The 19,799-nt window shown below is 44.6% G+C and overlaps 2 protein-coding genes across 2 annotated transcripts in view; one reads left to right on the top strand and one right to left on the bottom strand.

Annotated features, from left to right (window-relative positions):
- The first annotated feature begins 356 nt into the window (after positions 1-356).
- On the top strand, positions 357-17,950 carry LOC137793437 (insulin-like growth factor-binding protein 3). The gene is made up of 4 exons (XM_068589594.1): positions 357-804; positions 4,403-4,656; positions 6,607-6,726; positions 14,551-17,950. Exons 1-4 carry the CDS (start codon positions 441-443, stop codon positions 14,674-14,676), a joined length of 864 nt encoding a protein of 287 aa, XP_068445695.1. The 5' UTR covers positions 357-440; the 3' UTR covers positions 14,677-17,950.
- A 595-nt stretch (positions 17,951-18,545) lies between these two features.
- The window catches only part of LOC137793438 (insulin-like growth factor-binding protein 1), a 2,898-nt gene continuing 1,644 nt past the window's right edge, over positions 18,546-19,799 (bottom strand). The window contains exon 4 of the mRNA XM_068589595.1: positions 18,546-19,792. Coding sequence (XP_068445696.1) covers positions 19,682-19,792 — 111 coding nt within the window. The 3' untranslated portion in view covers positions 18,546-19,681. The remainder of the gene's footprint in view (positions 19,793-19,799) is intronic.

Genomic DNA, 19,799 nt, shown 5'->3' with positions numbered 1-19,799 from the left:
TGTTATCAATACCACTGAGAGTAAGGAAAATGTAACCAACACAGTTGTGCTGCTGTCTGCAGCTGCCTGTACTTGCCTTGTCTTTTGACAAGAGGCCACATTTCCAGATGGAAACAAACACCTTTGCTTTTATAAGTGAGCATGGCAGATGATCAGCTCACAGTAAATTATTATAAGGGATTAAAAAGAGAAGAAGGTCTGAGCAGCCCTCTCTTGTGACTGGATGTAGCGGTCCCTCATATCGGGGCTCTCCGTTTACATTATTCATACGGAGGAGGGTGTGACTTGTTGGCTCTTTTTCCGCCTGTATAAAATGAGAAGTTCGCGTAAAAGAAAATACAGATGGAGAAGGCCAGCCGGCTCGCTGTGTCACAGAAAGTCCCCTTAAGCCTCCGCGACAACTCGCATACTGTCCCTTTGTGACCAGCTTAATCGGCAGAATGCCCGGTCTCTGCGTGCTCTGTCTTGCCGCGGCACTGGCTGCGTTCACCGGGCTCGCCGGCACCGCGGGGCCGGTGGTCCGATGCGAGCCTTGCGACGCCGGGGCGCTGCTGCAGTGCAAGCCGCTGCCGAAGGACTGCGCCGAGCGCGTGAGGGAGCCCGGCTGCGGATGCTGCATGACGTGCGCTTTCGGCGAGGGACTGGCGTGTGGAGTGTACACGGCGCGCTGTGGCTCCGGCTTGACCTGTCAGCACAAGCCGGGGGAGAGCCGACCCCTGCAGGCTCTGCTGGAGGGACGGGGAGTGTGCTCCAGCGCCGCGTCCAAGAAACTCAACAGCATTCTCATACCGGCGCAAAAACAAGGTGAGACGGCGCGGTGCTCCCGTTTGTTGACATTCATGTTCTTTGTGTGTGTGTGTGTGTGTGTGTGTGTGTGTGTGTGTGTGTGTGTGTGTGTGTGTGTGTGTGTGTGAGTGAGTGAGTGCGCGCGCGTGTTGTTGTTATTTAGTTCATTTGACAGGAGCTATCCGCATGATGTGTTGTCCGTGGTGTTCCCTGCTCATGGAAAAAAAAAAACGATTAAGTGCGTTGTATTGATTGCGGATAAAATAATGATGCATGATGATTTTTTTTCAGTGCGCTGTTTTGCAGCATGCCACAATGTAAAGCACTGTTTTAGTCGCGGGGTTTCAGAAGGAGGACTTGACATTGAACAGTGATGGAATCGCCAAAAAAAAATCCCATAGGCTTCTGAAAGTTTGAGAGGGTAACACCAGCTAAGGGTTGGAGGTTTACGCAGCAATTAATCTTCGCTTTCCCACCAGGCGGACACGTTCTTTTTCCATGTGCGCACATCTATGGACCATCCTGCTTAAATTAAGATGAAGGAATTAAAAGATTGTCGTTTTTCCGTTTGCAGATTGTTTTAAGAAAACTCCTTCTCACTAACACACACACGGCCACAAGTGCGCACGCACGCACGCTCACACACACACACACACGCGCGCGCGCGCACAGACACACACACACACCTACACACACACACACACAGCTTGGCTTCCTCAAACCAATAGTTAAGGAATGCCACATACATACTGTAAGTATACAGTATTTAGCTGAGGCCGAGCGCACACCATGGCCTTGTCTTCTGTAATGTCCTTATTTTCCTTCAAGTAAAGCTCATGGATTTTTGTACACAGCATGAAAATATGTGCTGCTGCTTTCCTGATCCAGGATGTGGGCCAAAACATCTCGGGTGTGTGGCAAATCAGGAGTGGGGGAGGAGGGGCATTTTTTTGAGTTCCCCATAAGCATCAAACACACTCAAATACACAACAAATACCAATGAGTTCAAACATATTGTATCATTACATGCCATCCTGCAGATATATTGTTGAGAGACCTCATATCTGCACGGTGTTTTGTGTGAATGGATGCATGCTGCTCACACTGGTGACATGGCACACATGCCACCTACATGTGAATACACACTGTTGTGTGTTTAGGCACGGCTGACGTCAGGCCTCCAGGAGCCTCCGTGTGTGTTTTCTTCTTCCTAGTTATTTGGTTTGGCCAAAGCAATGTGTGGTGTGCAAGCACTCAACAGTCACATTGTCATCCACACACAGACATGCTCATGCCTCCACCAGCACACACAACACATGCACACGCACACACACACACACACACACACACACACACACACACACACACACACACACACACACACACACACATGCAAGTTCACACTCACTCTCTTACTTTTTCACTTCCTGCCACTTAGCTTGTATGTTTCTCTCTTTACTTCTTCTCCTTCTTCTACTTCTTCTGTCATTTTATATAATTGTATCTCTTTTGTCCAACACAGCAGTGAGACAGGTTTCAATGCATGCTTATTTCCAGTATCTCCACTATTGGAAATGTGGGAAATGATCCTAAGTGCCCCTGTTGGTCAGAGTGTGTCAGTGCAGCCCAGCGGTTCCACCACCATCGGTCCCCATGCAGCTCCAGAGCAGCCTCTCCTCCCAGACATTTACAAGCTCTCCTCACCGCAGTTTGTGCTGTTTACCCCTGTCCCATTATACAAACAAATTGCGTAATGTGTTTATCTAAAACGCCCAAGACTTTCTTGAAAGGTTATATAAAAGTTTATATTGACAATAAAAAAGAATGCTTGCAGGAATCTGAAATAAGGGCTAAATATTTCTGACTTTGATTATGGACATTTATGTCCATTTTTTGCAGGGTTCAGAAAAACCATGTGGAGGCTAAATCAGGTCAAAGATCACTGTTCGTTTCTGGCGCTGTCTTGTTCCAGTTGATGTTGTTGTTGACATCGTTGTTATTCTAAGTTCTGGGATGCCTGGGAGACTGTGGAGCCCAATCACGTCACTAATTGATCAGGTGGTCACAGAGAAAGGGTGGGCTGCCAGCCTGCCTGCCCACACAAGCTACACCCCTACATGCCCGTCCGCCGCCCTCACCGCAGCTCTCAAGCACAAAATCTGCTTTGAGTTAACGTTATAAAACTGTTTGGTTGTGTGTGAGCCGCTGCATGTGTGTTCCCATCGTCCCTCGGCCTCCACAGGACGTCGGTGAGCTCAGTTAGCTCTTCCGACTGTGGCCCATCGGCGACGTGGTTGACCGGGTGGCACACGGCTGGTAGTTTGGTCCTCTCCTATATTAGGGCGGAGTGTTTAGAGCCCCCTCCTCTCTCCCTTTCGGTCAGATGGGGCCCACTCGGTCTTTAACGATTTGACTGGAATCTTTGCCAGCACCACAGGCTATTAATACATCTGCTCCCTCGTCTTCCACTTTACCTCTTAGTGCCCTAACCTCTTCCTCTTTCTGCCCCAATACCTGTTTCCCCTTCTCTATAGATACAACACAACATGTTCTTCTTGAAAGCAGCCTTAAATAGTCTGGTTTACACTCAGTTTCTCTCTGTGACTATCTCTTGGTCTGCATGCTGTGGAAATTTGTGGATATAAAGTCGTCATGTTTCTGTTTATTACTTGGCTTCAACTTTGGCTCCAAACAGCCCACAAGGCAATGAGCTAACTTTATTTTATCTCTTTTAAACAGGCCTCTCTTAAGCAGTCAATACTTCTCTGTTGGATTAAGAAACACAAACACTGCTGACATTAAAATGTTGCATCAGAGTGCTTTTGTAAAATCATAGCTGAGAAGTGAATGAAGGTTTTGTAGATGTCTGTTTTCGCACCATATGGAGTTTTATTGTAACATATCACAATACATATGTGGATGTCAAATTCTGTCAAATACATTCTTCAGTGCATGCTATATTTACAAAGAAAGTTGAGTTAGCAAAAAAATGCTGTTCTTTCTGCATCCAGCACCGTCATTTGATGTAGTTAGAGGCAAGGAAGAAACTACATTGTTTTTGCTGACTCGGATGTTCAGCCGGCGGGGATCCTTTGGACGCCAGCATCCTGATGCATTTAGGCACTGCATGCACGGCTACTAGCACGAGAACTTAGCTTTTTCTCTCTATATAACACTGAGGAATTCATAGCTTAAATCTGCTCCATTCATCATCAATATTGATTGGTCATCCACATAGAAAGGTGGCACATTCTCCATTTAAAGTTATTTTAAATCAATGAAAACAAAAAGAGGGGCAAATGTACTGCTTTAACGGCATCAAGCTAATTTAAGACCAGTTGACTTGTCAAAACCCGGACAATTACAGTGCCAAGACTGTTCTAAACAGTTTCAGATTTATAAAACCTTCATTCTTATTCAAGTCACATCAATAAGACAGATAAGAGTGTTTGTGGTGCAAAAATGGTGCAAAAACAGAGAATCAGCCACCAAACATCATTTATTTATCTGTATCCTCTGTAAATTGGATGCTTCCCCCCAGCGTTCACTAAATATGAAACATCTTAAACAGACTATTTGTGATGTGAAAACTGATGACTCACCTTTACCCCTTCAGAGAACGGTGGGCATCAGGCAGAAGGCTTCGCCAACGTGAACGTGACCACGACCACGCCAGTGTTGCCTGGCGTGGCGACCGCGAAGGGCAGCCACAGCCGGGGGTCGATGGACACCAGGCCTCCTCTGCACAACAAGCTGATCCAGAAGGACCAGAGCAGGAAGACTCAGAGCTACAAGGTGGAATCGGTGTCAGGAGTAGCCAATATGGACATGCACAACTTCTCCCTGGAGAACAAGAGGGAGACCGAGTATGTAAGTTACACCCCAAGGCGATATGAGAAGTCTGTTTTAATGGTTATTGTGTTGCTATATAGAGGAAGAACAGTAAAGGTAGAGGCATTAAGACAGTGATTGGCTGTGTAACTTAAAGAACTGACCTTTTTTATGTCACGAAACAAACGTAAGAAGAAAGTTTGTCTTCGCTTAAAGCCGTTAGCTCGTTAGCTAGTGGCTCCTCGAGCTTCTTATATATTAAAATTATATATCATTGTACTTTGTTTAAATTATTTACTATTTGACAAATATACATTTTAACTTGATACTGTCGGTCTTTTGACTACAAAACAAAGAGTCTCGCCACTGAGCAGCAAAATAATTTTTAGCTTGCTATTGCTTTTTCTCGCTAACTAGTTTACTACTGTTGTTTCTGTCTATCAAGCAAAAACATGACCTTACCGAGAGAGGAGAATAGAGTCCGAGAGGCTGAAATGTTTGGGTTTTTTTGCTAGGTAGTAAGTGCTAACAAATTAATAATAAATGTGTGTCGAAAATGTACGTTACATTATGAGCCACACAGAGGCCGTGTCTACTACCGAACACTTTACGAAGTACACTGCAATACAGTGCACTCTCATACAGAGCACTAACTTCTGTAGTGCACTCTGTCGCTGATAAGCGCAGTATTAAATGGAACACTTACATTAACCAATTGGCGGAAGTGACGGACGCAAATCTGTTCGCGGCACCCGCAAAATTAAGCCGGAAGTGACGTCCGCAAATCTGCTAGCGATACCCGCAAAATTAAAACTAACAAAATGAACGCACTTCTTACCCTATTTTTGTCCCTTGTGTTCCCCTTTCTCTAACCCATGTGGAAACTGTGACATCTTCACAATCGCGGCAGGAGGATATAAATAAATTAATGAAAAGCTGGCGGAAAGGGCTCCTCCTCTTCCGCTACGTAGCCAAGATGGCGCCCGTTTAGTGCGAGTAGTGACCGTTTGCAGTGCGCCATCCTGGTACTTTCAGTGCATTGAATTCTGCTGGTTTTGTCAGTGTGGCGCCCTAATCTCTGAAAGACAGAGCTCGAAGTGTGCAAGTGTTTGGACGGCCAGAGTGTTTCACAAAGAGTGGCTGGAAACTGCAACTCAGCTAGCGTTAATTGCTAACTTGTATGTCGTATTTCACAACTGTTGCCTGTTAGGAGTTACAGGGCAGTGTTATGGTTGTGCATCCTACTATGACTAAGTAAAAATATGAAGGAAAAATGTCCGTTGTGAAAAAGGCCCTTTGTTGGACTTAAAACCCTGCAGACTGCTCTCCATGTCACATGGATGCAGTTTGCAAGAATGCATCACTGTCAACATGTGGTGTGCTTGCAGCCTCGTGCCTGTGAAGAAAAACACAAGATGCAAACACTATGGGAAATCGCTCGACAAAACATTGCTTTTCAGAGCAATTTGTAGTCAAACACACCACAGCCTTCTAGGTTATCGTCTATAATTTAAACAACATAATTTAAGTTGTATTCTATCAAACATTTTGTGAGACAAGGTAGCAATTTTACCAGAAAGTTAACGTCTTGTTTTTCGGACTCAGTGGGATCATTCATCACAGTAACTTGATGCTGTTCAGACAAGCACAGTTTATATTTAATTAAAAAAGCATTTACAGTTACCAGAAATAACCGTTTCGGGGGACTAAAAAAGCTGCACAAGACTTTAAGATTATACATTTTTATATATCTGGTAATCTAAGTATCGAATGTTTAAATAAGCAGAAATATGTTATCAAGTTACAGTGTACATGGTGGGGGGTAATGGGACATTCAGGGTTCAGGAGGTGAACTTTTACAGACTCAGATGGTCACCATGAACTTCTATAATTACACGGACATTCATGTTCCTTGAGTCCGTGTTTGTGTTGGGATTAGTGTGTAACACTGGCGTTGCCGGGATTTTGTCATGTTTGTCATTTTACTAGGGGCCGTGTCGGCGGGAGATGGAGAGCATCCTGAGCGGTCTTAAAATCAGCAATGTGCTCAATCCGAGGGGCTTCCGCATACCCAACTGTGACAGAAAGGGCTTCTACAAGAAAAAACAGGTGAATGGCTCTCCACTCTGTTTCATCTCTCTCTTTCTCGCACACACTTCAACACACACACCTGCGGACATGCGAAAAGACCCACCGCATGCCTGAACACTTACAAAGAATCTTCTCCGACTCATCCCACCCACTCACACATGCCCGATCCCCCCTTTTTTCTTTTTCTTTTTTGCAGCTCGGGTTGCCTTGACAGCCACATCAACACTATATTATCAGAATGGCTAATAACCATGTATTACTCCGGTAAATGCACTGCAGCCGTCTGACTCATGCCTCACAGGAAATGAAGTCGGTCAGGTGTGTTTGTGGGTGTGTGGTGTGGGAGAGTGTGGGGGGTAGGGATGTAAGAATGTGGTCTGGGAGTGTGTGTGGCACGGTAGATGTGGCGGCAGGGGAGTGTATGTATGGCGCTTGTTTGATGGCGGTAGTTTTGGTGAGGGTGTGTAGGTGTGGGGTGCTGTTGGTGAGGTAAAGAAAAACAAACAGGCTGTCACTGGTTTAGTTTTTCTTGTCCGCGGTACAGCAGACTCTGGGCCACCCATAGCCTGCTCATTTGTGAGACGGGGAAAAAAAAAAATCAAGGAAGTTAAATTACATTTGGAGTAGTCCGGTGGCTGATGTGCTGACCATAAGGGGAGCGAGGGGTGAGGCGGGGACGGCTGAGGATGGATGGAAGGTGCGGTGGAGCATTGTTAAGACATACGGGATGTCAAATAAATAGCACCATCCCATTTCCTGAGGTCGGGACCCTTATCGGAGGGATTCCACGGAGCGAGAGCCCATTCTGAGAAATGCATGAGTCACCAAAAAAAAACACTATAAAAAAAACAAGCCACAAGCACCATGAGTCAGAGACCAACTCGAGCCATAACAGACACACACATACACAATAAAATCATCCTCTCAGATTACTACCTCACTCTTTCCCCAATGTGCAGTTCCATTGTTATATTCATTAAAATCAGACACTTTTGTGTTCTTTTCCTGGATTCTTTCAACAAATACCTACCAGGAAAGTGTCAGCTCAGTGTCTAAGTGTGTGTGTGTGTGTGTGTGTGTGTGTGTGTGTGTAAATGTGTGTATGTGCGCACAGCAGTGTGCCAGCCCTTGTCGCCCTTTTCTCAGAGGGCTGGTGGGGTGCAGGGTGTTGTGTTAAATTCATCCGAGGGGATGTGCCTTCACGGTGTGTTGCAGAGATTTATGACCGGAAACACAGCGAAGAGGAGACCGTGTGAACCGTCTAGGGTGACAATACTGTGAAAAGAAGGGAGCAAGGGGGGAGAAGCGGAGGGAGGGTTGAAGGGGTTGATGGGTGAAGGACTGAGCAGAGGAAATAAGGGCATAACCATACACATGATACACAAGCTGCCTTAGGATTTCAAAGTGATACTCCACCCGGAATCTTTTAATACCAAATGCTTAGGAACGGTTGAAAGGTGGCTGGTGAGAGCTGTTAGTTCCATCTTTCATTTTCCAAAAAACAGTGCCAGGAATCATTTTTTTTAACCAAGTAGGACCAGAAAGGAAAGATTAGTAGTAAAATAAGAACTATACATAACATAAGTCCTTTGTGCATTCCTCAAAATGGATTAGAAAACAGTAGATAACTGTGATGGTTTCCACACAAAGAAACAATTACACAGAGTCATCGTGGGAGACTTGCAGAAGTGGAAAATCTTTCGTTTCGTTTTTCAGATGTAAGAAGGAATCCAGCTACATTGATATTGTTTCAATCCCGTCCCGGTGATATTGGGCAGCAACCACTTATTGCTTTTACAATGAATGAATACAGATGTTTAGCAGGAGTCTGATCTGGGATATTTGACCAGTATGTGATCTTAAGTAGTACTGCAGACTCTGCACTAATAGTTGCAGTGCGACTGGAAAGTACTCACTGCAGGAAGAGGTATTTTATTTAGAAAAAGGTCCAGAGTTCTTAATAAGCATTTTGGGTTTCTGGAAAAGAAAAGCATCTGAGGTCGGGTTAGATTCATGTTGGCTCATTTGGTGATACGTTTTCACAGCAGAAGAAAAAGATCATAGAAACTTTCGATAGCTCTCCTGCAGCAACGTTTTTTTTTTTCCTTACTGTCTGCTCATAGTCATCAGTATGCTGCTAACATACTGAGCTCTGCCAAAGTATGGCTGTACACACACCGCTGTCATTTGTCACTCTTCACATTTGGCGCTTGTGACTATTTGAATGTACCGAGCAAACGGGGGACTCGCAATGTCATAGTTTTTGCAATGTGTTGTCTTACCATGCCTGGAGTGTTCCCAGCTGTTCAGCGCGGCCGCACGCGAAGGCGCTTTGAAAGGCCTGCTGTGATGTTCCACAGACTTTCTGAGCTCTGCACACCTGATCAATCTCTTTTGAAGGAACGTTAAAGAACACTGTCTGACGCTTTTCCATTCAGAATACTACTCACTGTTTAAATCCATTGTAATCTACATGAAGGACTTTTTTAACAACCACCTTTTTAAGACTGAGTTTTGAAAATAAAAGGATTAAATAGAAGGTTGAATATTGTGTTACGGGTCAGCTATCACAAGGGAAAAGTCAAAGGCATGCATGTGTTTGGTTTCCAGTGTACATGTTGCTGGTAATACGAGTGCCCCAGCAGTGTAGGAGAAGGTTGAGCAGTGTAAGCCCTACCTCGCCTACGGAGAAACCTATTTTTAGCAGCAGTTATATGAATTAGCCCAGTATCCCAGTTCAGGTCACGCATGCCCAACACTGACCCACTCATTACACCCCTCAAAGTCTCATACTCACTTTTCTTCTCTTTCTGTCTGTCTCTCTCGCTCTTCCTCCCTGTCACTCTCTCTCTCTCTCTCTCTCTCTCTCTCTCTCTCTCTCTCTCTCTCTCTCTCTCTCTCTCTCCTCTCTCTCTTATTCATCATTTCACCCACCCATCATTACCCCCATTGTGCCCTGCCCTACAGTCATCCACCCAATCTTTTGTTCTTCCTGCCCGCTCCATCATTCGGTCCATCCTGCCCTTCCGCCCACCTGGCTTTTCCTTCCTTGTTTGGCCAGGAATCACCCCGCAGACGGTTTTGAATGGGACGACAGTGTCTGCATTTCTCTCTGTGCTCTTTCAGAGTTAAGAGTGTATGTGTGTGAGTGAGTGAGAGGAGGAGGAGGAGGAAGAGGAGGAGGAGGAGAAGGAGGAGAAGTCAGTGGGTTAAGGATGTGAGCCAGGTGCCTGCTTACCCTGATCCCTCCTCCCTCACTGTGTCCCGACTGCCAGGCCCATAAGGACTGACTTATTGAGCGTGACTCAGAAGGATCTGTGGAAACGTACACACCAACCACAATGGCTTTATAATAACTGGCCAACCTTCGGGGACCCAGACATCTATTTTCACTCTGTCTCTCTCTCTCTCTCTCTCTCTCTCTCTCTCTCTCTCTCTCTCTCTCTCTCTCTCTCTCTCTCTCTCTCTCTCTCTCTTTCGTTCCGTTCCCTCCCTGGATTTCGCATCCACCTCGCCTTCCTTCTCACTTGGGGATGTCTTCTTTTTTTTGCCAAGGCTGTTGCATAATAGTCATATTTTACCACGCCAAGGCGGTAACTGAGTTACAATACTGCTAAAACTATTTCTTGACGATACGGTAGTTTGAGAGTATAAATATGTTTTCTACCAAAAATGTCAATGCATTAGGGAGATTAAAAAAACAAAAGTTATTATAAGTAAAGGCCAAAGATTCTGATTTTACAGACATATACAAAGAGTATTACAGTTTGATACCCCATCATGACTTGTTTTAAGGCTTCAGAAAATAATCACTTTTTATTAATGACTGATATTTTACTCCAGTTTGTACTTTGAGGCTGCGAGGATCGTAATCTGACAATGTCCACATATATTCATAACAGATATGGATTTTTGGGCTTCTGTTTTGGAGTTTGTGTGGCTTTCATTCTTCTAAAACTATTCACTTGGCTTCTCATTAAACTATTTTTCAGAAAACGCAATATCCTGCATCTGCCCCCTATGCACTTACACACACACACACACACACACACACACACACACACACACACACACACACACACACACACACACAGATGCACCCTCTTACACCAATACATAAATGTGTGCCCCTAAACACACATTGCATTTTATGAGCTTGTGTTTATTCTGTGGTCAGACTCAGCTCTTTTAAACGTCCAAAGAGCCCTGCGGCGCTGCTATTAGTTATAAAGACTGAGAGCACACATTCATACAGACAACACACGCGCATACACACCCCATAAAGGCGGCATTATGTGCGTGTGTGTGTGTGTGTGTGTCTATGAGTATCTGTGGGGCAGATGAAATGGGCTTTTTTAGTGACGGCCATGTGGACCACGCAGGGCCAGTGTCAGAATGCTTGGATTAGTGAGCACCGTGAGGGAATACTCCTACAAAAGCTGAGTATATTTGAGTAAATCTAATAAAATATCCATAGAAAATGTTCTGTTTATCGCCATGAAGCAAAGCAACAGGTGGTAAGTGTCGAAAGATTGTTAATAGTCTTTGAGGATTAGTTTGTATTTTTTAAGGAAACAAGTAATGTTTAAAACAAAGGGTAGAAAAAACGTATATCAGTCTTTGTCAAATGACATGCAGTCCTCAGCAAACGTTTGGCTTTGACATTCTCCGACTGCGTGTGTGTGTGTGTGTGTGTGTGTGTGTGTGTGTGTGTGTGTGTGTGTGTGTGTGTGTAGATTCAAGCCGTAAAGGAAAAGGATTGCTTGAGATGACTGCTAATAGTTCTCAGATGAAAGAGAGACTGAGCGGAAATTCAAAGGTAGCCAAGCAACAGGGGAATGCACACATGCACATTTTGCTCTTCCTCTCCCTTCCGCCTCTCCTTTGGCTTTTCAACTCACAAACACACACACACACACACGCACACACACACACACACACACACACACACACACACTGAGCACAAACAAGACTCCATCATCATTAACCAGAGCAGAGGAACACAATGTTAAGCTCCTCTCCGCAGTCTCGTCCACTGGGTCAGGGCTAAAATAGAAGTTGGCCGCAGACTCAGACGATGGCACCCTGAGGGAGAATTGAAGGAAGAGAGAGAGAGAGAGAGAGAGAGAGAGAGAGAGAGAGAGAGAGAGAGAGAGAGAGAGAGAGAGAGAGAGAGAGAGAGAGAGAGCAAGACACAAGAGGAGGAAGAGAGGAAGGAGAAAAAACGAAAATAATTTCTTGATGATGTTAGTGTGTGAGAATGGGGCGTGTTGGGCTGCGTACTTGCCCCTAGACTGCTGCAGTAGTTGTTGGTGAGGTATTTTAATAGGCCTCTGTCTCTATAAAGCTGCCTTTGATCATGCACTCAGGCTGCACGTGGATGTTGAAGACGCCGGAAACAGACACCTGGTCACACTCTAAATTCTGTCCGTCTGTCTGCTTCTGCGTCGCAGCGCAGTCGCCTGCAATGCAGTGCCCTGAGTATTGCGATACTCTAGTTACTTTTTTTTTTTTTTTAGCATTTTGGGAAATATCCCCAAAGATAGTTGGAGGGAGTACAAAGTGCAGGGGTGCTCCACCTTTTATAACTTAAGGCCCACTTCTTAGTTAGCTGTAATGACCAAGACAAATATTATGCTTACCGTCACATGTCACTGCCTTTATGAATAAAAATAGAATGTTTTAATATTTTCTCCCCTCACAATAAGCCTAAAACAAGCCTTTTTATATCTCCATAGAGGGTGGGTCCTCTTTGGGGCTTCCGCCCTGAAAGGCCGTCCCTTTTTGTGCCCGTGGGAACATAAGCTAGCCAAAGGTGCCAAAACAAGTTGGCCTCTACCTGATGGTGTATCGTGATTGTAGTGGTTATATTCAAACGTAACCTGTTGATTCCAGTCTTTATGCTAAGCTAGGCTAGTGGTCGCCCGGTGTTTTGCACTTGTGCACACATTGTCGCGCTACTTCCAAGCTGGTTTGTGATCTGATTCACTGCTCCTCCTATCGACAAGGAAGATTCTCAATGATTCGTCAATGTATGCAAATTAAAAAAACATAAATAATGCATTTAGGACAAATGCATCTTTCAAATTAAGGGGATGTAATGAACATCAAGAGGTTGTCAGCAAAACATGCATATAGGTCGTTTTAAGCTTTTAAAGGTACAGTGTGTGAAATTTAGTGGCAAAAAAATGGAATATCAAACTTATCTTTATTGGCTTATATTCACCTGGAACTAAGAGTCATTGTGTTTTCGTAAGGCTAGCTCTTTACATTTACATGGAGAATTGGTTCTCTTCACAGAATCCGCCCTGTTGCATCGCCTTGTTTCTAGCAGACAAACCAAACACTTGCGATAGCCTTTTGCATTTTTTACATGACCTGAAGGCCGCCGTGGTTCTCCAACATTCTTGGAAAGGGACGGGTAAGAAGAGAGGTATTCAGTTGGATGCAATCGGCAACCACACCACTAGATCCTATACACACAACTCCTTTTACCGAAGGACCAGTGTAGTTAGCCGCCGACAGTCTTGATTGGACATGAATGTCAGCCATTGGTTTCCCTTTGTTTCTGTCTAGGATGTGAGAATGAAGTCCTCTCATGAAATTTGAGTCCATCACATTAACATCCAGTTTGCATTACTTTAGTCGGGTTTAGATTAGTCATTGTGTGCTCATGATGAAGATAACATTATTGTGAAAAGTCTGTAACTCACACAAACAATGTATGTAGGATTCTATCGATAGAGGATTGCGGATTCAAAAGTCAGCCATTTAAATGGATGGTGACCAGTGGCTACCTGGTAAGGCAAGTGGTTAGTAGTAAATGGGCTAAAAAATGCAAATCCACTGGTTTGGTCCTTTCATCCTCAAAGTACGCAGCTGAACCACAAAGCCATTGTTTCAATTTAAATCCAGTGGCCTGGTGTACAGAGAAAAATATATATATACTTATGGACTGCCCCCTGTGGGACATCTAATGTTACTGCATGTGTGTGCTGGTGGGGGGTACATATATATGTACAGTAGATACAACTCTTGTTTGTGTGCGCCTACATGTTTGCTGATGTGTGCTCGTGCACGCTCAGGCCATAATCACCTCCAGATGATTTTTAGTTTCTGCCAGTTTCCCAGAATAGCAGCGCTGGTTTCCTTGCAGCCCTCCAACCTTGGCCTTGGTAAATACTTTAGCAACTTCATGTTTACCTTCACACTCCTTCACTCTAACTCACTCAGTGAGTTCCCCATTCCTTGCCCCTCTCTATCAAAAATAAGCTGCTTTTTCATCGCTTGCCCCCGTCGGTCAGGAGCCCGTTCGCCTGATAAATAAACAGCTGACAGAGAGGACGAACCCAACGGCATGCTGGTTGCACGTGGACGCTTGTGCGATACTCTCCCGCTCTGATCTTGATACATTCGTTATCGTCCTTCTTGAGGCGAGCAGCTGCATCATCTGTCCTGTTTTTCTCTGATAGTTACAGCACCTAAAAGCTCCAGACAGCGGGGCATTCCTCCCCGTGATCGACGGCGTTTTGTCTCATGAGAGTTCTGCTGAGGCGTGACTTGGCAATCCAAAATCGAAAAAGCCAACAAAGAGCGATGGAGTCTTATTATAATAAACACATCCACGTTGAGGGTCGTGTTGATAAAGCTGTGTCAGGGTAACTCCTCACCCTGGAAACGCTAATCTGTTTTCAGTCAGCGTGTCTCAAAGATGTTTGTCCAGGAACTGTCTGTTGCCAACCTTCCCTTTTGAAGGCTGTACATGCTCATCTCTGCAAAGTGTTTGCTAAACTGCAAACAAGCGGCGTGCTAATTATTTTTTCTCCGACCTGTTTTTCGCAGTGCCGTCCATCCAAAGGCAGGAGGCGGGGCTACTGCTGGTGCGTGGACAAATACGGGCAGCCTCTGCCCGGCTACGACGGCAAGGAGCGGGGCGAGACGCAGTGCTACAACCTGGAGAGCAAATGAGAGGACGGAGGGACGACGAGTGGACGGAGAGAGAAACACAGAGAATGGGTGGGGTAGGAAGACGGAGAGAGACAGAGAGAGAGAGAGAGAGAGAGAGAGAGAGAGAGAGAGAGAGAGAGAGAGAGAGAGAGAGAGAAAACCTTTACCCTTGCATGTAGTTTTATGTAAACATTTGAAGGGGCTTTGGGCCTTTGATTTCAGGTCTGATGGGGAAGGGAGGGGAGGGGAAAGGGTGGCGCACAGCCTCAGCGACCGGCCAAGTCTCCTGTCCGTCACGGCTATCTGTCACTAGGCAACCTTTATCCTTTCTTTAAAACAAAAATAATTACGCTGAAAGCTAAGAAAGGTGGGGAAGAAATACAGAATCCTACCATCTGCACTATTCTTTTAGAGAGACAGAAAAGAAGGGACTTTTCCACTCACTTTAAAGAAGACTTGTTTGTGACTGTGACCCGAAGAAGAAAAAAAAAACGCACCACCGTTTTTATTGTGCGTCTGTCTGTGAGTGTGTAACCGAGAGTCTGTGTGTGTGTCCTAATGCGTGAGCACATGCACAACATACTTGTGCACAGCTGCATGTCTGTGCAAGATGGCGAGCGAGTGTGCGCTTTCCCAAAAGTGTTTATTTGTGTGAATACCGTAAGTCACTAAGCTCAGTTTAAAGATGTCAGACCGCCCATCCCCAGCCACTGCTCCATTATAAACAATGCAGAAAAAAGTAAACGCTTTCCGGCTCAGGGTCCATTTTGAAGGGAAGGATTATGGGATGGCAGGACTTTGGCTTCTTATCCAGCTCCAAAGGGCCTCCCTGCTGCCTCTGGCTTGTCCCTCGTCCTGCTATCGGGAAGGGGATGGAGGCAAACCATGCAGTTACAGTGCCTTAAATAAAACAGACCGTTCCATGCCTCCCCTCCCCTTCACCCCCTGTAGACCGCCAATAAAGAAATACTTCACTGAAAATCTACCTTTTGAGTATCAAATACTTGTTTCCTGCAGGCTTGAGATGTGGCTCTGACAAATTGGAGGACAACATGTGCCAACATTAGCGCCTTGTTTCATTGATGACTGTAAAAACTACTTATTGTTGTATCAATCGGATAAAACGTTGTGTTACTCTGCGGAAAAGTCTTCCTTCTCATTGGTTGGTGCAAAACGACCCCAAATAACAGCCAAACGCATCCGATTGGAGAACGAAGCAAACACGAAATGTCGATTCAGTCGGACCCTCGGGCCTCCAAAATCTGGCGAAAGGCACAGCTTTCATTGTCGCGAGAACAGTTGGCTGTTTATGTTTGCAGCGTAGCGCTAACTGTGCTGGCAACAAAGAGAAGTTGTGTATTTAGCCACGGCACGAATGCGTGGAAAGTGGAGAGGTGGATTATTGCTGCTGCATGTGGTTTGAGGAGTTTCCATGGACATTTCTATACTTTTGTGTTGCCCCTGGTTTCCAATGGAGTCCACTGTAACTGCAGTGACTCTCCAGTATTTAAAACTCAAATGGTAGATTGCTGGTGGAGTATAATTGTGAGGGGCTCACACGGCGCCCTGCAGATTCGCCTCTTCCATCTTTTTCCCACCACGTACTGTCCCTTGTCCCTGTCCAAGTCCAATCCCCGTCCTTGCCCGCTCCAGTGCCCTCCACTCCTACATCGTTACCCCCCGACTAAAACTTTGTCCTCGTCTGTGCCTGATCCCCGTCCCCGTCTTCAAACCCACTTAAACTGTTAGTCCCCACTCCGGCACCCTTCCCAGCCTCCGGTCCTTTTCCTGTCAGTGGTGCAACCTGGTGTAGGCTTGTTTGAACGGGGCGAGCCCGTTGTGACCGGCCCGCCCCGCCACAGGTGCCAGCTGCCCCTATGTTTCAAGCCCAAGCACAAGCACTTAAAGCACTTTAGCTGCGCCGCTACTCATCAATGCATGCAGTTAAAGACAATTGGACCTACATGCATCTGCGTACCTTTCCTTCGAGGTAATGTCAGATGAAACAGTGTGATACTGTAAGAAAACAATAATAACCCAGGGAGGAGGGGGAAATAAAGATCGGAGAGGGAAAAACAACAACAATGAAGCGACACCAGAACTTCTGACAGCCAACTTAGCGAACTTCGTCCCTTAGCCCCATTTTTCCATTCAATGCAACTATTTTCTTTCTTTTTGTTGTTGTTGTTTTTGTTTCTTTGAAGAAAAAAAAATTGCTTGTATGATCATATGCCAACAAATCTCCACAAGGTGGACACAGCACCAAATATGCATTCAAACAAGTGGTAGGGGGTCTGAGGGAGGAGGCGGAGTCCTCCCCGAGGAGCTTCCTGCCCACATCCTGTGTAAAGACTTGAACAGCGGAGAGAGTGCCGATGAAGAATGCTCACCCAGTAGCTTGGTAGCATGAAATCGGCTGTACACTTCCTTTAACAGAGAGCAGCCACTTACAACCAACCTGTTGGTGCTTTATCCCGTCTATTCAAAGACTTGATGTACGGGGAGGAACATACATACAAATATGTTTAAGCTATTCCCTCCCTCATATTTGTAAGTGTGTCTTTTTATATATTATTATTAATATTATTTCCTGGCCAGCTATGTGTCTGACTAGACATCATGTACAGTACTTAAAAATAAAATTATTTATCTAAGAAAGAATTATAAGCTGATCCAAACTAGGTTTTCTTATGGACAATTCAGTGACTCGGCAACAATTGCACAGCAAAGTGTATTTGATTCAGTGTATTTTTGGGAATATAATCACTAATGAATGTTTTTTTTTTTAATGAACTATTACTTTCTGTTGCTCAGCAGGGTCATTTGTAAGCTCTGTGCCCAGCAGGCGAGTTTCAGCCTCTCTTTGTCAGTCAGGCACTCATGTCTCATGGTCATTTTAGTTTCCTGCCTCTTCAGGCCGGTGACCCTCTCACCCCTCAATAAGTCACTTCTCTCCACGCACACCCAGCCATCCCGCCTCAGTCCGTTAGTGCAGAGCCACGGTCACACATCTGTCATGTCACTTTTTTGAATTTTTGATCATTATTTCTTCCCTGCTGGTCACGCTATAAGAATCTCTCTGTTCACGGGTCAATGTATTTTGTTTTTCAAGTTTATCCTTCAAAGAGGTTTTTTTTTAATTATTATTATTATTCAAACTGTTCATAATACTTAAACTAGAAATCACACCGCTATTATTTTCTCTGAGAAATGATCTTGATTCAAAATATAATTTGTATTTAATGTCTTTTTGTTTCTTCTTTTTTTTTTTAAATAAAAAGTGAACACATTTTAAGATGCTGTCTTTGATTGTTTGTTTTTATGTCTCCCGAGACTTAAAAAAAAAAAAAATCACTTGGAAGAATGAGGCCTGTGTTGTCACCAACAGGCTGAACATCTCAGCTTCATTTCTGGAGGCAATCGGGACACAAATGTACTCCCGTTGAAGTCTTTGAACGCAATCGGGCTCCCCTCAGTCTTGGAATGTGTCAATAAGGATAAAGCAAAGGTTCAAATTGTAAAGAATAAAAATAAATCTGGTGGTGCCAGGCAGGCTGGCAGTGGGCACGAGAGGTTGAGGCGAATTCCTGTGCCCGACCAAGGCAAACAGAGAGCGGGTCAAAAGGCAGCGTGGAGCTGCGAACTGTCTAAAGTTAGACAAGGACCTCCACTTTAAATCCCCGTGATAACACTGCACACAAGCAACTCCAAATATAGAAAATGTGGTGCAGGAGTGCATCTACACAGAGACTTTCAGAATCATGTCCGCATGAGGCTGTTAGGATTCTGATGTTTTGCACCTATGGATGTTTGTGCACAAAGTAAACCTGAGGTGAAAGAGAGGCCAGGAGCACATAGCTGAGGTTAATGTTTTTATTAAATATATCACCTTTTTTTCTTCTTACATTACATCTCAATTACAAAAGTATACATACACACATGTGAGCAGTTTGTCACTTTGGAATAGACTCACACAAACAATAATTCTCTCTCCAACAGCAGCATGTAGATGAAGAGCAGAGGCGGGGACTCGCTCTTTGTGGTCATGTGTTCCCGGTCAGAGAGAACAGCAACATGTAAAATAAACTATAGCAAGTCTTTTCTTTTTTTTTTTTGACAGATACATCAACACAACTTACAGCAGACACATAAATATTGGAGGTAGGTTAATGTAGAAATACCCGTCTGAGAGGCGGCGCAGGGAGGCACTGCCTGTCATGCTAACTGCAACCCCATGGAACCATGGGGAATGTTTTCTGAGTATACTGTTTAAGGATTCCCGACTGAGAGTTTTGCATTCACTGACAAGAGCTGATCATGTGTCAAATCAGAAACATGAAATAAAATACATAACAATGGCAACAAGGTGAAAATCAATCATAAAAAACAACATTCAGAAGTACTTCTAAATGACATTTGGTAACTCAGTGCTTTTGTTCTTGCTCGGTTTGTCACAAACCAAACCTCCAGACAACTCCTTAAGGGTAGAGCGAGCTCAACTCATTAGTGGAGTTACTCAGGGCCAAGATACATATGTACACTTTATACACCCATAAAAATAATATAATAATAACAATAAGGCAAAAAAAATGATATAAATACTTATAAAATAATTACAAACAACACATACACATGAAATAAAGTTGAAATAAATAAGGCTGTAGAGTAGAAGTAAATGCATCAATATTAAAATCTTCTTTTCAGAAAAACAAAAATAGATATATTTTATTCTCTTTGGGACGGGTGTTTGAAGGTGAGGGAGAGAGGTGGGGGAGGAGTGGGGGCAGGGGGGTCAGGGTAGCTGGGACCCGAAGACCCGCAATGACAGTGTACCTGAATTAAACACCACCATGGACAAGATCAATAAATAAACAGCTATAAAAAAAGGAAAATTCAGTGGCTTACTTCTTCTTTTTGTTCTCTTGTGTGTGTGTGTGTGTGTGTGTGTGTGTGTGTGTGTGTGTGTGTGTGTGTGTGTGTGTGTGAGTGAGAGAGAGAGAGAGATCTGACTGTGTGGTTGATCTCTTTAAGGGCACTCGGCATCTGCAGGCAGGTCGGTCGACCCTAAAATCTTCTTGCCGTTCCAGGGGTTCACACACCAGCATCGACCCCTCTGTCCGTCCAGAGAGGACTCGCACTGCGGG

Source organism: Clinocottus analis, unplaced genomic scaffold (assembly GCF_023055335.1).
Source record: "Clinocottus analis isolate CAN_PGR_092001 unplaced genomic scaffold, fCliAna1.0.p SCAF_23, whole genome shotgun sequence".
NCBI classification, from domain to species: Eukaryota; Metazoa; Chordata; class Actinopteri; order Perciformes; family Cottidae; genus Clinocottus; species Clinocottus analis.
The sequence above is the reverse complement of the archived record's forward strand: the minus strand, read 5'-3'. Positions and strand labels throughout refer to the sequence as shown.

Bases quoted from the DNA above. Each gene is read 5' to 3' on its own strand.
- LOC137793437 (XM_068589594.1), top strand. From the start codon at position 441: ATGCCCGGTCTCTGCGTGCTCTGTCTTGCCGCGGCACTGGCTGCGTTC. The intron at 805-4,402 runs GTGAGACGGCGC...TTACCCCTTCAG, and splicing joins CATACCGGCGCAAAAACAAG to AGAACGGTGGGCATCAGGCA. The intron at 6,727-14,550 runs GTGAATGGCTCT...TGTTTTTCGCAG, and splicing joins GCTTCTACAAGAAAAAACAG to TGCCGTCCATCCAAAGGCAG.